Source organism: Calypte anna, chromosome 22 (genome assembly GCF_003957555.1).
Source record: "Calypte anna isolate BGI_N300 chromosome 22, bCalAnn1_v1.p, whole genome shotgun sequence".
NCBI lineage: Eukaryota > Metazoa > Chordata > Aves > Apodiformes > Trochilidae > Calypte > Calypte anna.
In genome coordinates, this window is record NC_044267.1 from 5,070,830 (window position 1) to 5,087,584 (window position 16,755).

General features: G+C 49.0%; 1 protein-coding gene across 2 annotated transcripts; it reads left to right on the plus strand.

Moving 5' to 3' along the window:
* The first annotated feature begins 3,144 nt into the window (after positions 1-3,144).
* RASSF2 (Ras association domain family member 2) lies at positions 3,145-16,552 on the plus strand. 2 transcript variants are annotated; one of them, XM_030464176.1, is made up of 11 exons: positions 3,145-3,213; positions 7,753-7,840; positions 9,115-9,190; positions 9,303-9,454; positions 10,573-10,661; positions 12,412-12,563; positions 13,733-13,834; positions 13,985-14,036; positions 14,135-14,256; positions 15,008-15,105; positions 15,296-16,552. In XM_030464176.1, exons 2-11 carry the CDS (start codon positions 7,782-7,784, stop codon positions 15,363-15,365), a joined length of 972 nt encoding a protein of 323 aa, XP_030320036.1. In that variant the 5' UTR covers positions 3,145-3,213; positions 7,753-7,781; the 3' UTR covers positions 15,366-16,552. The 2 variants fall into 2 exon arrangements, with proteins under 2 accessions (XP_030320036.1, XP_030320035.1); XM_030464175.1 differs by lacking the exon at positions 3,145-3,213 and adding an exon at positions 4,027-4,074 and having other exon boundaries at positions 15,296-16,551.
* Positions 16,553-16,755: the final 203 nt, after the last annotated feature.

Sequence of the window (16,755 nt, forward strand, 5' to 3'; positions counted from 1 at the left end):
GTGCTCTCCCCTTTCTGGCCCAAGTTTTGGCAGCGTTGGAGGAGGCCACGACTGCTCGGGTTTTGTTTCTGCCCATGGGGTGAGGCCAGCTTGGTGCTGAGCTGCTTCCAGGTGTTGGGGAGCTGTGTTCCCTCCCAAATATTCCTGTCTGGTTCTGATTATCTGTGACTGTGCATTGATTGTCATCTGTTCATGTTGATAGGAGAGGTATTTAGAATTGCCTTGTGTACTAGCTGGTATTTCCTCCATCTTTCCAGGTAAATCATCTTGCTGCCAGTCCAAATTTATTGTACTTTTGTCTGTTTATAACAACCTTTGGAGTAACAAACTATTGACTGTTCTTAGGCAGTGGGGATAAATACTTTTTTTTTTTCATGACTTTTTGTGACTGACTTTGGCTGTAAAACCTTTTGTTCAACAGCAAGAGGGGTTTTTTTAGTTGGTTGGTTCTGGTTTTGGTTTCTTTTATTTCTGAGATGTGTAATTCTTTTATGGAGTTTGGTTTTTTTTATTATTTCATTATTTTTGTTTCTAACATTGCTTCATTATAAACAATTAAATATTTAAAAATGTAATATTTGGACCAGATGTTGTGAATAATAGTAGATAAAGCTATTTTATTCTGTATTTTTAAAGCTGTTCAGTATAAATAAATGCGGGCATAGATGCAACCTGGCAGTGTAGTGTTCCCCTTCATTTCAACCATCCAAGGAGAGTCAACACTTTGGGACTCAAGGTTATGTAAAGACCAGGCAGCTCTTTGTAGCAAGTGCCACCTAAAAACACAACCCCCAGCCTCTTTCCTGATCCGCCCAGCTCTCAGCCCAACTTCTACCATGAAGACACATTAAATTTTCTTTTTTTTTTTTTTTTTTTCCTTTGGGAGGTGTGGGGGGTGAAGAGGCACTAGCACTAATGACAGCCCATATTTCTTATTTTCCTGACCTCTTGGGCAGCAAAACTCCCTGTAAAACCAGTTGCAGGATGATGTGTGTCTGAGCAACATCCATGCAGCAAAAATTAAATTACTTATTTCCTACTTCAGAACAGCTTTCAGGTTCTCTTAGTACACTGAGCTTCAAGTAACTCTGTCCAGCTAAGAGGATAAGCCGAAGACTTCCCAGCAGAGAATTAACCCTCTGGTTTAGGTTTGGGAATTGCTCTTAAATTCTTTCAATTTGTCAACCTTTAGACAAAAAGTTCAAGTTTCGGGAGCTCCTTCCCAGGTCCTGCTGCTCTTCTTGGACTTGGACAGATAAATTACCTGAGCATTGCCCTGCCTCATGATCAGCATTTCTAACACCATTTAATGAAGTTGTGTGTTTTATCTGGAGCTGGAAGATGAAATCCCTGGAGCTCCAGTGTGGGGCAGTGGTTGCAGTGAGTCAGGACCTGGCAACATCTGCCTGAGGATTCACAGCACCTTGAGGTGTCCATCAGCTTTCAGGGTACCCGAGCTCTACTCTTCATTTTTAAGGGGTATTAAGCCACCCAAAAATCATACTCAGAAGTGACCAGTCCAGAAAGGGATGGGAAGAAAAATGGCAAAAGTGAGAGTAGGTCTGGTATCAAAGCCAGTGGAGCAGCTGTTTGGCCAGGATGAAGGATTTCTAATCATTCCTGAGCTGGGCTGGTTCTGGATCCACTATGAAAACATCTCTGATCTTAATCCTGCTTAATCCTTTGTGCTACTGGGTCAAAGCTCTGGAAAGAATTGTGAGGGGGTTTTTCTCCTTGTGTTATGCTTGAATCAAAATTCAGCATCAGCTGCAGCCACCCCATGAAAAGGGCTTTACCTGGAGGGGCAGAAACCCAAACCTGGAGGATTTTCAGAACGACTGAAACATCCTCAAAGGGGGACAGTGACTGTGTTTTGGAGGCCAGCAAAAGCTTTTTTAAAAGCCAAGTCTCATCCCATCTGGATCCTGGAGGTCCCAGGTGCTCCCCAGCCAAGCTGGATCCAACTACTGGATATAGTTTGGTATTTACTGAAAATTATCTTGGGGCTCCCAAAGCTGAAATGGTGGGAGGCTGCCAGGGTGTGAAAGAAGTTTGGCTGCTTGCTCAGTCTAGAGGTGGGGGGAAAAAAAACCAAGTAAATACAAATAAATCCACCAACCCTAGTGGTTTAAAAGGCATCAGTCCTGCTCCCAGCGTGGCACTCCTCACAGAAATGCTGATTTAACCTGAGAAATGGGTGCTGTGACATTCCTGTGCTTTGAAATGCAGGGTCACACTTTTGGAGCATCTTTTTCTGGGAGTTTTCATCAACCAGGAGTGATGCTCTGGCTCTCAGCAGCTGCCCAGGACCATGGTGAGAGTTTTGGTCTCCTTGCAGGTGGGCTTGGAAAGTGTTCACAGCTGAGAAGGAACTGGAAGCCTTTGGCAGCCTCGTAGGTTACAGGAGTGGGTCAGATTCCTTTATATTTGGTAAATAAATGCCTCCATCCAGGCTCTAGCCTTCCCAACCCACTGAGGAGGATGTTGCAAAATCAGAATTTAATCCCAGGTCTCACAACCAAGTTCCTCCTTGTGCTCACCCAGGTGCCCAACCCAAACCCCTCCTTTAATTTTTCCCCCTTTTACTTTGATCACATCCACCCCATGGGCTGGGTAATATGAGAGCAGTTTTTCCTCTCTCTGGGGATAAATCCATGGGTTTTGGGGTTTGCACAGCTCTGCTCCATTGAGCAGACAAATGGCCTCACATCTTTGCTAGCCCTGGAAGATGCTGCTGGAATATAAATCCTAACCCCCATCCCAGCTCCTTCTCGCTGAGTCAGGGTTTCCCCAAGCCAGATGGTTCCTCCTGAACTTCTCATATTTTAGAGAAAAGCCAAGAAAAAAATAGCAGAGAGACAAATAGTAATTTTTTAGAAGGCTGATTACAATCCCTGGTTGTGAAGCCTTGCTTGTTTTGCTAAACCAGCTGTTTAGATGATTGCTTTGTTTTGAGGACTAATTTTTTTCCTTTCCTGTGGGCTGTTTCTAGGCAAATTCCTTCAACAGAAAAAAAAAAATCGAGGAAGCCACAAAGCACTGGGAAGGTCAGTATGAGACAAAGGCAGAGGGGATGTGGCTGACTGCTGCTGCTCTTCTGGAATACTGAACATCTCCTTCTTCCCCCGAACCCCTGGAGCAACGTGGGGTGCACAGGCAGGATGGGACCCAGAGCCTGGGAGTTGAGCCTGGGGTCTCAGCACCATTTTGGAGGTAAAATAACCCCAAAGTGCCACATCTGCTTCCCAGGCAGATTTATTATTTTTATTGTTTTTTAATTTACTTCCTTTTCAGTCCCCTCATCGGGGGCGTTTCTGGATCCATGGTTGGGGTTGCTGCCAGCACATGGCCCCATTGCACAGTCCATGGGTTGCATCCACGCCTCGGGCCCCAAATATTACAGGATTTGGGGCATTTTTAGGCAGAAATAACCACTTTAGTCCATGTGATGCAGCCTGCAAGTCTTCCTCCAGGAATACTGCCTGGAGCTGGAGCCCATCCTAAGAGTATTTCTAACTTGGATACATGGAATAGGGCATTCTTTGGGATCCTGGTCCTGGCATGGGGCATGGAGCATCTTTTGGGAGCCTTCCTGGTCCTGGCACCAGGGATGAAGGATCCTTTGGGACCTGGCAACTGGCACCAGGGATGGAGGGAGCATTCTTTGGGGTGATGGCACTGGGGCATTCTTTAGGGTCATGGTCCTGGCATGGGGGATGGGACATCCCTTGGGATGCAGCCTGGGGTGGCAAAACCAGGGTATCCTTTGGGAACCCAATCCCAGAGCCTGAACCAGGGGTGTGAAATGGAGCATCCCTTGGGATCCACGGGGACAAAGTGGTTGCCGGCTGTAAGGCATCCTCAGGGGGGGCACCCCCACTCCCAAGCACCCGCTAAGGGGTGTCCCTTGGGATCCCGGTGCTGGGGTGACCCTGGGTGCTGATGAGGGGTGTTGCCGAGGATCGCGACATGATTTTGGCCCCGGGCGTGGCCCCGCGGCCCCGCCCCGGCCCCGCCCCACCGGGGGCGGCCCTTGGGGGGCAGCGGCTGCGGAGCGGAGCGGCGGGGAACGGGGTGAGTGCGGCGAGACGGGGAGTCCGCCTCCCTTCCTCAGCCCTATCGCGATCCTCACCCTCATCGTGATCCTAGTCCTCACCCCCATCCTGATCCTCATCCCCCATCGCCATCCCCGTTCCTGTCGCGACTCCCGGGGCTGCCCCCAAGCCCCTTCCGCAGCGAGGAGCCCGGCAGAGGCTGCGCCCACCCTGGAGGGAGCGGGGGTCCGGGATTGGGGCGCGGGGGGTCCGGACCCCACAGCCTGGGGTGTCACCTCTGCATCCCCCCAGCACCCTCGGCATCGTCACCCTCTGGTTCCGGGCTGGGTGCTCTGTCAGGCTGGGGGGGCCGTAAGCACTCTCAGGTCCCCAGCCTGGGCACGACCCCTCGGCTGCAGCCCCCAGCGCACCCGGGGAGGAGACCCCCGCAGCTCCTTCCCCGTAGCCCCCAACAAGCCCTTGATGGCCGCCAGCTCCCCTCAGGGGGGCGGCTGTGTGACCAATGGGTCCCCTCACTTGTCCCCAAGCGAGGTGACACCCCCCCCTCGATGGCATCCCCATCCCCAAGCAGCTCTCCCCCCCCCCCCCTCGTCCCACCTCGCCGCTCCCCTCCTCATCCCTGGGCAGGACGGTGCTGAGCAGTTGGGCTGCTGAACAATAGAGCTGGAAAACAATAGAGCCACTAAACCTTCCCGCTTAGGGACACCGGGGGGACGCTCCGAAGAAATCCTGGCTCCCAAGTAACGCCTGGGTCGGAGCTACCGGCTGGGGAGGGGGGGATCCGTCCACCCAGAGGAGAAGAAAAAAAACCAAAAAAACCCTCGGTGGTTGCTGATCGGAGAGAGAAGCAGCTCTGGGCACCTCCCCGGGAGGAACTGTCACCTCCGAGTGATGCTTTGCTCCCGATTGCAGCGGGATCGCTGAGTCCTGGGTTTGGGGAAAAGCCCCCAGGGTGGTGCGGGAGGAATGAGCATCGGGGAGCAGGGATATTCCCACAATCCCTCGGGGGAGCATCAGCTGCGCCCATCCCGGGCCGGGGGACGCCCAAAGGGCAGTGAAGATGAGGCCAAGCAGCGGGGAGATCTGGAAGCAAAAAAAAAAAAAGAACTCTGGTAAAAAAAGGTCCTTGCTTTGCAGGAGCAGAGGAGAGCAGCCCTCTCCTGCTGAAAACACCAGCCTAGGGGGTTGTTTTCTATTTAATTTATAATTTTTCGATTTTATTCCTATGTTTTTCGATTTTATTCCTGGTTTTTTTTCTATGTTATACCCAGTTTTTCTATTTTTCCTATTTTATGCCTATTTTTCCTATTCTTTTCAGCCTTTTTTCTACTTTTCCTAATTTTTTTCCTATTTTTTTCTATTGCATTTGACCTGTGCCTCTCCCTGGGAGCTTTACAAAAGTGAGCTCTGATTTTTGAGTTAGGTGGGGTTTTTTTGTTTCTTTGGGTTTTGTTTTGGTTTTTTAAATTATTATTACTATTTTTTGTCATATTTCAGCTGTGCATCTCCCCAGGGAGCTCTACAGAAGTGAGCACTGGTCCCTGCTCCCTGTGAGGGGAGGGATGGGGCTGTGGGGAAGGCTCTTAGGAAGTTTATTTTTAGGGAGGGGAATAAGTCTGGGGTCTGTCAGGCCTGATGGGTGTTGCTGGGAGAGTGGAGAGGGCTGGAATCCCCCTGCCACAGCTGCAGAGGGAATTGATTTGCTCTGGTGGTGTTCAAAACCACTTTGTGAGGCACCAGCACAAGCTCGTGCTAGAAGGAGATGCTCAGAATGGGGAAACTGAGGCACAGGTGGTGTCAGGAAATGAAGATGGCTCCAAGGTTGAGCAACTGATGGGGCAGTTTACACCAAGCCTTTTCTTTTGGCAATTCCCAGCCTTTCACCAAAGCTGTAGCAGAAAATTGGGGGGTGAGGGTGTCTGGGCAGGGTTTGGGGCTCTTCAGGGGCTTGCTGCTCTCTTCCACCCATGGCCTGGTGCTCTTAAGACCCAAAAAAGGAAGAATTTCCCCCTTTCCTCCCTTGCTTGGAAGGGGATGTGATGACAGGAGTGAAGGTGGTAAACAAGAAACTCAGGGGCTGAACCTGCACTCCCAGGCTCTCCTTCCATCCCAGAATGAGCCTTTTTATGGGATGGAGTTTCCCCTGAGAGCCCTCCCAGAGGGAGCAGGGGCTTTGCCTCTACCCTCCATATGGCCACAGAACCAAACCCAAAGGTTCCACTTGAGGCTGTGCCATGGGAGGGGTTTTAATTTTATTTTATTTTTCAGTAATTTGGGGTATTTTTTGGCAACATTTTTCCATGGGCCAAGCAGCTGTGTCCCCTGGAGCTTTTTCATCCTCTTCCAAGCACTGATGTCCCCAGTTTCCATCTCTCACAGTTGCTGAACCCCAAATTTGGGTCCCCACCAGAGCAGATGCCATCCCAGCCTTTTGTTCTTTTTTTTGTTTTTTTTATCCCCAAGTCCATCTGAAAAATTCCCTCCTAATACAATTTTTTAAGGGCCAAATAAGCTGATTATTTGGCTTATTTCCTGCAAGAGGGTAGCTGGAAGCAGGATGAGGGGGGAGTTGCTGCTGGGATGCTCACAAACTGCTCAGCTCATCAGGAAACCCAAAGTTTTGTCACCTTTTCCGTTTTGACTTGTGATTTTTTTTTTTGGGTGCCCAGTTTCTCTTCTGCTTTCTTTAGGCTGAGCTGAACTCCCAACTTCCTGCTTTTGCAACCTCTTCTGGGGTTTGAAGCCTGACATCCACTATTTTTTTACTGTTTTATTTAATGTATTTGCTCAACATGCAGGGTAAGAAGCTGCCATGCTGAGGTTTTTAAGGGCAGCTCCAGCCTCCAACACAGCTTTGAGCACATGACCTTGGTTGAGGCATTTATCTGCCTGGATTTTGTTGTGGAGGGTGTTTTTGTTTGTTTTTTTCTTTTTTGGTAGGAAAACAGGTTTGTTTCTCAGGGGCTAAGGTTTGGGAGCAGGTTTGGCTCAAATGTTCTTTCCTTGCCTTGATTTTCTCTTGCTGGACAAGAGAACAGGATGGGGGGAGGGGGGGGAAGGGGAAGGTTGTGGGCAGTTTCTGAGGATTTGCAAGATTTTTGAGTAAATCCCAATGGAGATGTTGTGCAGCTGGAGGGAATGCATTAAAATTTAACTGATTTCATTAAAAAAAAAAAAAGGGAAGCAGCATCCCTTGCTGGTGACAAAATTCAGCCCTCGTGCTCACAGCCTGGTTTTGGGCTGGCAGGAGGAAGCATCCAGCCAGGATGTCCACAGCTTTGGGGCCAAACCTTAGGAAGAGCCCAGACCTTCATAAAATAAGCAGAGAAGAAGAGGGGAAAAAAATCTTCCTTATAGCAACCTTGGCATCCCCGGGGCAGTGCGTGGCTGCTGGAAATGCAAATGTTGGTGTCCAAGCAGCTGGGCCACTATTAAATTTTCAGTGAGTTTACAACACTTCGCCCCTTATCTCATCTCCCCTCACTCCCCAGCAGTCTTCTCTCAGGAGCTGCAGCAAATTCCCCTCAGGGCTGCAGCAGCTGGAGCCTTTTCCCAAGAGGGTTTTGGGTTTTTTTCCCCCCCCAAAAAAATCCAAGCAGGTTTATTCCTTTGCCCACTCTCCCCCCCCTTTTTCTTGCTGGGGTTTGATGCTGAGGTGGTTCCTGCCACTGCTTTTCTCTCTCCTCCCTCTTTGCAGTTCAGCTCCCATGAAAGAGGAGCAGGAGGATGGATTACGGTGGCTGCCAGTGCCTGGTTCCCTGTGGAAAGGATAAATACATCTCCAAGTAAGACACTCAGCCAGGATGGAACCCAGGAATCCCATCAGTGCTGGTAGCTGGGGGTTATTTGCAATATTTTGGGGGTTGTTTTCACTTTTGGGCTGGGAGCAAGCCTGGGCTTTAACTCCACTCACTTGAAGCTGGAAAGGAGAAGTCATTCTAGGGGGAGAAATGGCAAGTTCTGGGGAAAAAAAGGGTTGTGGATGGGATTTTGAGTTTTTTTTCCTTAGGACCATGGCCAAACTTGCATGAAATGTGAGTTTGGCTGAAAAAAGGTCCTGACAACACTATTTTTTTATGCTTTGGTAAAGAAGTAAAATGATTCCCAAGTTGCAAGGAGGATTTTGAAGGAGCTAAAGTATAGATGTGGTATTTTTTACCCCACTTTTTTTCTCACATAACCCTAAATCCCCATGATTTGTGTTGCTTTATTCTGCTCTACTGGTGCTGAGCATCCTTAAGCTCCATCCGCCAGCCCAGCTGAATTGATGCCAACTTTAGGAATTACTGCCTGAGGCATCACAGCCCCATGATTCAGAGCTGGCCTTAGAGAGCGTGCTTTGGCTTTATTATTATCATTATTATGTTTATTAATTTTATTTCTGTTTTATTTTATGCATTTTTACTCTTTTTTATTTTTATATTTACTTTCAGCTTTGATTTTTTTCTTTCATCTTTTCTTTTTACTTTTTTTAATTTTCATTTCTCTTTTTTATTTTTCTCTTTTTCATTATTCATTTGCAATGGGAGCAGGACTCAGACTTCAAGTTCAGTCTAGGGTCTGGAGTGAGGAGCCAGTGGGATAAACTCTCCTGTGATAACTTGTGACTCCAGCATGACCCAAGGGATTGGGTGCTCAAAAAATGCCCTTGTTTTTCAGCCTTGTGACCAACTCCCCTGAGGCCTGATGGGGTTTCTGCCATTTGTTTGCATGGCTGATGGAGCACATCAGCAGGGAGCTTCTCCCCCTCTGATCATCATTGCAAAGGGCTGGTTGAACCCACAGCAGATCTCCTTGACAAGGCTGGTCTAGAGGCAGCAGAAGACCCAAATTTGCCCCAAATTAAGCTGGTTTAACCAGCCACCATCTAGTTACCCTGCACAGAGCTGACCATGGAGAGTTGTCCCATTCCAGCAGCAATGTCCCCATCCGTTCTCAGCAACTTTCCCTTCTTTTTAATTTTTTTTTTTTTTGAGAGTTGTCCCACTCTGGTTCTTGCTCCACCTCTCCTTTCTCCTCTCCATGTTTCTCTCAGCAGCTTTGCTATTTGTTCCCCCAGAAATGAGCTGCTGCTACACTTGAAGACGTACAACATCTACTACGAAGGGCAGAACCTCCAGCTGAGACACCGGGAGGTAAGGAATTCCCCAGGGTGGGCACCCAACTTCTTAAAAAAAAAAAAAATAAAAAAACCCTCGTTTTTATTCTGACATTTTTCTGGGGGCGTGGGGGTGATCTCTCGTGCAGGAGGAAGGTGAGCTGGTTGTGGAGGGGCTGCTGAACATCTCCTGGGGGTTGCGGCGCCCCATCCGCCTGCAGATGCAGGATGACAACCAACGCATCCGCCCCCCCCCCTCCTCCTCCTCCTGGCACTCGGGATGCAACCTGGGGGCCCACGGGTGAGCCCAGGGGAAAAAAAGGGTGTTTTCTGTGTCTCTTATGTCCCCTCTGTCCTCTATGTCCTCTCTGTCCCTTGTGTCCCTCCCTCCACCCCCGGCTGCTGGTTGCATCCCCTGCCTGCTTTGCCTGGGTAATTTTCTTTTCAGCCAAGGTGCAACAGCCCAAAGAGGCCAAGCCTGACCTCCCCCTGCTCTATGCCAACGACCATCTTCCTAAAGCCCCCCACCCTGATTTTCAAAGATTCCTCCTCTGCAAACTCACCCTTTTTTTGCAAAGTTCCTCCTTTTGCAGCTGCCCTCCCTTTTTTGCAGACTCAACCTTTTGCAAATTCCCTTTTGCAAAGACCTCACTTCTTTGCAGACTCCTCGTTATGCAAAGATTCCCCCTTTTGCACCCCCTCTTTTTCCAAAGACTCCTTTTTGCAACCCCCCCCTTTGCAACCCATCTTTTTGCAGGACTCCTTTTTCAAAGCCTCCCCCATTAGCAACCCCCCTTTTGCACCCCCTTTTTTGCAGACTCCTCCTTTTTGCAGCTTCCCTCTTTTGTAGAGCCTCCTTTTGCAAAGATCCCTACGCTTTTTCCAACCCCCCCCCCTTTTTGCAACACCCCCTTTTTTTGCAAAGATCCCTTTTTTCCAAGCCCCCTTTGTTTGAAGAAACCTCCAAAAACTGGCTTTTCTTGCTCCAGGCCTGGCCCTTGGGAGTGTGGGGGTGTCTGCCAGATTTTTGCAGAATTTTTAGATGTCTGCAAAAAGTAAAAAGGGGGAAGGCAGCTTTGCTGGGACAGGTGGTGTGCTGGAGCTTTCAAGAAGGCTCTTGGAGACTTCAGCATCTTGGGGAGAGGGCAGCTGGGCTAAAACCCTCTAAAGGGATTTTTTTTGTGTGGGATGGGATTTAGGACTGATACAGCAACCGTGCTGCAGGGGTGGCTGGAAGGAATCCAGTCCAACAAGGCTGGAAGGGACCTCAGGGATCACCCCTTAGCTGCCAAATCCAGGGATAAGGAGCTGCTTCCCATCCTGGGAATTACAGAAGGGGAGAATTATCCTGCAAGTCGTTTTGGGGCACTCATTATAGATTTTTTTTTTTTTTTTTTTTTTTTTTTTTTCTGTTGCCAGGTCCCTGCTGAAGCCCAGCACCTTGCCAGACATCCAAGTTACGGATATGGGGACCACACCGAGCACGGAGTCTCCTGGGAACAACACAGGTGAGCTGAGCTCTGGTTGGGAGCTGCTGATTTATGCTCAGGTTTGATTTAAGAAAAATATAAACCAGGTTTTTTGTTTGTTTTTTGGATTTTGGTTTTGTTTGGTTAGTTTTTGGGGGGGTTTGTTTTGGTTTTTTTTTTGGGTGTGTTTTTTGGTTGGTTGGTTGTTTTTGTGGAGGCTTTTGTTTGTTTGTTTTCTTTCTTTAGAACTCGGTGTGGCTCCAGGTTCCTTAAAGCCCTTCCCATGAATTTGTAATTTCTTGACGTTTCATTTCTTGATTTTGCAGCAAGAAAACCAGGAGTCACAAACTTCTTCCTCTAAAGGGTTTTTTTTCTCTGGAGGAAACGGCTGGGATGGGTTGTGGGGAAAAGGAGGTTGGAAAGAAATAGGGATGGAGTGTGAGAGGCTGATGGAATGGGAGGGAAAAGGGTGCTGGAGTGAAGGGGATGTTGGAGGGAAAAGGATGTCAGAGGGAAAAGGATGTCTGTGCTTCCCTTTGTAGGGAAGAAGAATAGGGAGTCTGGGAAGTGTGGTTGCCATGGGGAAGGCAACAGTTCTGTAAAGATTTTGATTTCCCCTCCCTGTTTTTTCCAGGCCCCGCTTCCTTAACCCCTTGGGGACTTGTGCTGTCCCCAGGGCAGATCCCACAGGAAAATCCTGGGTTTTTGTTTTTTTTTTTCCCCTGCTATTTTGGGGACTGCTTTCATGAAAATGCACCCTGGGGGCAGAGAGGAACCGGGTGATCCTTTGGGCTTGGGGACACTCAACCCCTTCCCAGCTCAGGGAGAGCTGAGCACTTGCAACCTCATTGAGCCATGAAACCTTTTGTCCCATCCCTGACCCTGCAGCTTTTGCCCTTTCCCTTTTTGATCTCCCCACACCTGATATGTTTTATTTCCCCCTTAATTAAAGCTTCACCAGGGCAATAATCCTCATCGGATCATAGATATAACCCAGCACCCATTTCAGCCAGATGATGTTCATCCTAAAAAAGAAATCTTTACTGTTCTTTCTCCAAAAACCAAAAAGACCTGTAAAAAAATCAGTGTCCAGCCTATGTGCAGGGCTCCTGGGGAGTGCTGAGTCACTCTGGCCATGGCGTGTGTCCCAAGCCGTGCGCACCAGAGAATTTTCTTGCTGCAGACATGCTTTGAATTAAAAACATCCAAGCTTGAGACATTCATTAAAAATGGATGAAGAGCTGGTTTATAATACTCTGGAGCTGGTCCAGTTTTCTTGCTGAGATCTGAAGCTCTAGTCTTGTTTTTGCCCGTTCTCATTAACGAAGAGGAGGAAAAGAGTAAAATAAAGATAAATTAATAAAAAGCGAGAATAGATGCTGAAGTCCCCTAGAGAAGGGATAGATCTAGGTCATGGCTTAGATTTAGGCAGTTCATTCTGAATTAATAAGCTTCTCCAGCAGCTGGGAGAAAGCAGTAGCTTCTGTGGTTTAAACTGGAGGGGTTTAAATCTTTGCGGGGAAATTTGTAGGGCTGGATTTTTGGGTTGGCAACTTGGCATCCGTGGGGAGGAAAAGTGATTTTGCAGCAGGGAGATGCTGGGGTTTCTCTCTTGCTCCTGGTCCTTATGGTCTTGGTCTTCTAGATGTGGTGTTGGGGTTTAGGGTTTAGGGGAGAACTTTGTAGAGCAGGGTTGGACCCGATGATCCCAAGGGTCTTTTCTCAACCTGAAAGATTCCATGATTCTCTTCCTTGTTGTCCCACTGGCTTTTCCCAACTTCTTTTCCAGCCTCTAAGTCGCAGCCAGAAGAGGTGCCACAGCTGATGAGGACCCGGAGTGACGTTGGGGTGCGGCGCAGGGGCAGCACTCGCACCCCCGGCGAGCAGCGCCGCATCCGCCGCCACCGGTTCTCCATCAATGGGCACTTCTACAACCACAAGGTGAGCCCTGAAACCTGCCCCGAGAACCTCACCTGGAGGAGCTCTGTGTGCAGGTTTGGGCACCACGGTACAGAACAGACATTGAGAGCGTCCGAAAGAGAGCAACGAGTGTGGGAAAGGGGTCTGGAAGGGATCACAGAATCCAAGAATGGGTTGGGATGGAAAGAACCTTAAAGCTCATCCAGTTCCAACCCCCTGCATGGACAGGGACACCTCCCACCACCCCAGGGTGCTCCAAGCCCCATCCAACCTTCAACACTGCCATTGATGAGGCAGCCACAGCTTCCCTGGGCAACCTGGGCCAGGGGCTCAGCACCCTCAAATTAAAGAATTTCTTCCTAATGTCCAACCTCAATCTCCCCTCTCCAAGTTTTAACCCATTTCCCTTCATCCTCTCCCTACCCCCCATGTCCAAAGCCGTCCCCCAGCTTTCTTGGAGCCCCTTCAGATATTGGAAGGTTGCTCTGAGCTCACCTGGGAGCCTCCTCTTCTCCAGGCTGAACAACCCCAATCCCTCAGCCTGGCTTCCCAGGGAGGTGCTCAGCCCTCTGAGCATTTCAGTGGCTCCTCTGGACACCTTCCAGGAGCTCTGTGTCCTCCTTGTGCTGGGGACTCTAGCACTGGACATACTGGGATGACTTATGAGGAGCAGCTGAGGTAATTTGGCTTGTTCAGTTTGGAGAAAAGGAGGCTGAGTGGTGACCTCATGGCAGTCTACAGCTTCCTCACAAGGGGAAGAGATGGGACAGGCAATAATCTCTTCATTCCAGTGACCAAAGCCAGGATTGGAGAGCTGAATCAGGAGAGGTTTAGGTTAAGTTGTCTGAAGGTTTTCACCCTGAGGGTGGCTGAGCACTGGAACAAGCTCCCCCACCAAACCTGCCCAAGGTCAGGAATCACAGAATCACAGAATGGGTTAGGTTGGAAGGGACCTTAAAGATGATCCAGTTCCAGGGACACCTCCCACTGGATCAGATGCGTTTGGATCAGAAGGCATTCAGAACATGGTGTGATTCCTGGGGTTCCCTACACGGGGATAGGATTTGGACTCGATGCTCCTGATGGGTCCTGTCCACCTCAGCATATTCTATGGTTCTATGAAAACCTTTTCTTGATGGACAATTCCATGGGGGACAGGGGGGGGTTGATGTGGAATTTGTACCCCATAGACATCCGTGTTCACCCCGGCGTACGGCTCCGTCACTAACGTCCGGATAAACAGCACCATGACCACCCCCCAGGTCCTGAAACTGCTGCTCAACAAATTCAAGGTAGGTTAAATATTCCTCCCACCATGCTCCTGGTGGACAAATACAAATAAAATTGTGAAATAATTAGATTTTTTTATTTTTTTTTGCATTGCTGGGAAAACCTCACGTGGAAATGTGGCTGTTTACCAATGGTTTTGTGTCCCTGTTCAGATTGAGAACTCGGCAGAGGAGTTTGCTCTTTACATTGTCCACACCAGTGGAGGTGAGTCTGAAAAAATACCACCCCACACACCCCCCAGCATGGCTGCTGGATCAGCAAAACCCCACCAAGCCCCAGTGCTGATGTTTTTGGCGTTGCAGAGAAGCAAAAACTGCGTCCCAGCGATTACCCCCTGATCGCCCGCATCCTGCAGGGCCCCTGTGAGCAGGTCTCCAAAGTCTTCCTCATGGAGAAGGACCAGGTGGAAGAAGTCACCTACGATGTGAGTTTGGTGGTCTGGGATACCCCAGTGATTTTGGGTGGGCTGGGGATGCACCCAAGGCTGGAAGAACCAGGAGGATAGTGTGGGGATGTGGGAATTGTTTTGCTTTGCTTCCCTGGCTCCCCTGGAAGAACTCCCCATCTGGTGAGAAGAACCTTTTGTTTGGAGAGCAGCTTGAAGCTCAAACCAAGAGCAAAATCCCCCCAGCCCAGTTTCTCCACCCCAAATGTGGTCATGGAAGAGCTATCAAAGTGCAACCTTGGGGATAATTTCCTTTTTTTTCCATCTGGAAGCACCTTGGATGGGGAACCAGCTCATTTCTGCCACCTGCTGGCACCTTCCCACCCCTCTGCGCTCAAATCTCGGCACAAACCAGGTGGCTTTGGGATATATTTGGGCTTAAACAGGACCCAGTGAGCCCCTGAGGATGCACAGGGCTCTGGGTGCAGAGGAGCCAAATCGTGCAGGTGGTGATGGATGAAGTAAAACAACCTTAAAATAGTTCATGATGGAAGGGGAATTTTGGAAATGTATTATTTTCAGCTGGAAAATGGAATTGAAATTGGGTTATTTTTTTCCCCCAATAATCAGTTTGCACAACCAGCTTCTTGTGCCGTGCAAGGAAAGCGGATTTCTTGTATGGGTTCCTTCAAGAAGTCCTCAATTTTCCCTGGGCAAAGTCCTCAGTTTATGGGGGAAATGTCATCCTCCTCATCGCCCTAGCTTGGCCTTTCTCTCCCCTACTCCCCAGGTTGCTCAGTACATCAAATTTGAGATGCCTGTCCTCAGGAGCTTCATCCAAAAGCTGGAGGAAGAGGAGGATCGGGAGGTGAAGAAGCTGATGCGCAAGTATGCTGAGCTGGGTGGCATCTTGGGGAGAGGCTGAGAGCTGAGGAGTTAATTTCAGAGCCAAAAATTCATTCCCACAACCTTGTGTCCCTAATGCACGTGTGAGCCACTGGCTTTCGCATTATTCCAGAGTTTTCTTCGGCTAAAAACCCAATTTTGATCCTTTTCTCCTTGTCTTTCCCCTCTCCAGATACTCCATCCTCCGGCTTATGATCGAGCAAAGGCTGGAGGAGATTTCTGAGGGTCCCACAGCCATGTGAAGCTCTTCACCAGCATTCTGGTTCCAGGTTCCATTCCTCAAAGAGCCTTTTGCCTGCAGGACCTACTGGACCAAATCCCAAATCCTCAGCAAGCCCCGTGTCCGCCTGGATCCAACCCATCCTCCCATGCCTTTGGCCGCGCAGCATCTGCAGGGGATTCCTCCTCTGCCAGCAGGGTTGTCCCCAGCAAATCTTTGGCCAGTGGCAGCTTCAGCCAAATCCTCAAATCCCTGGAAATAACAGGGGAAAATATAAAAAATAAAGAGGAAAGCCACAAGCAGGACAAAGCTGGGAATTCTAGGGGCTCTGTTGGGTGCCGCTCAGCTCCAGCGGTGCCTGCGTGTGGCTCCCAGTGGAGCATCCGCTGCTGGGTGGCAAGAGAGCACAAATAATTCCTCTTTTTTCATAAAGAAAAAACCCACATTTCTATTGCAATAATTGGCAGGTGATGGGAACTTCTTGTAAATCAAAAAGGTCGGCTGGGAATTGGAGTGTTTTCTGAAGAAAAATCCAGGGGTTGGATTTCCAGCTGGGATGTAAATCGCTTTATCCCAGCACCTTCGCTTGACCTGCGCCTGGTGGTGTAACCTTCTCCTCCCCCCACTCAGATTTGCACTAATTTAGGGATTTTTAACTAAAACCAACCATGACATTGAATCTCTCTGGGAGCCCCAAGATGCCAAATAGCTCTGGCAGGAAGAGCTGATGGCGCTGAGCATCTCTGGAGCGCTGCTGAACGGCGAGCAGGGGGTGGCAGGAGGAGGGGGAGACAGCAAGAAATCAATTTCTTTTGTAAATTGATTTTCTGGTGGTGCTGATAACATTGTCCCAGGACTGCCTCTGTTACCACCTTCCCACCTGGAAAAAAATAACTTTCCTCCCAGGCTAAACCAGCAATAGTGATTTTATACCTCGGAGTGAACTAAAACTCTGCCTTTTCCCCTCCCCTCGAGTTTTTTGCAATGTCTCTTTGTAGTTTTTGAATTTTAATGGTACCTTTTCTGCCTTTTAATGTGTGTTAGGGGAAGTGTTGTACAGCAAGGAAAGCTTTTTCTGGACTGGGAGGCTGACTGTGGCATTGCTTTGGTGATGAATAAGAAAACAAAACCTGTGGCAACAATACAGAATGAACCCTCCTGAGCTAGAGCCTGGTTTGCTGGAAATAAAGCACTTTGCAGATGGAAATGCTGCTGAAGTGGGGGTTGTGTGGGCTGGGAGCGAGATGGGAGAGGAACAAAATCGGGGAGAAGTTTTCTGAGGAGAAACGTCCCAGCTCTGCAGTTTTGGAGACTCAAAACTAAATCATTGGAGGATTTTTGAGGCTGCTGTTTGGTTTATCCAGCCTTTAGAGACTATTTATCCCTGTGCATCATGGGCTCAATCCTCTGGA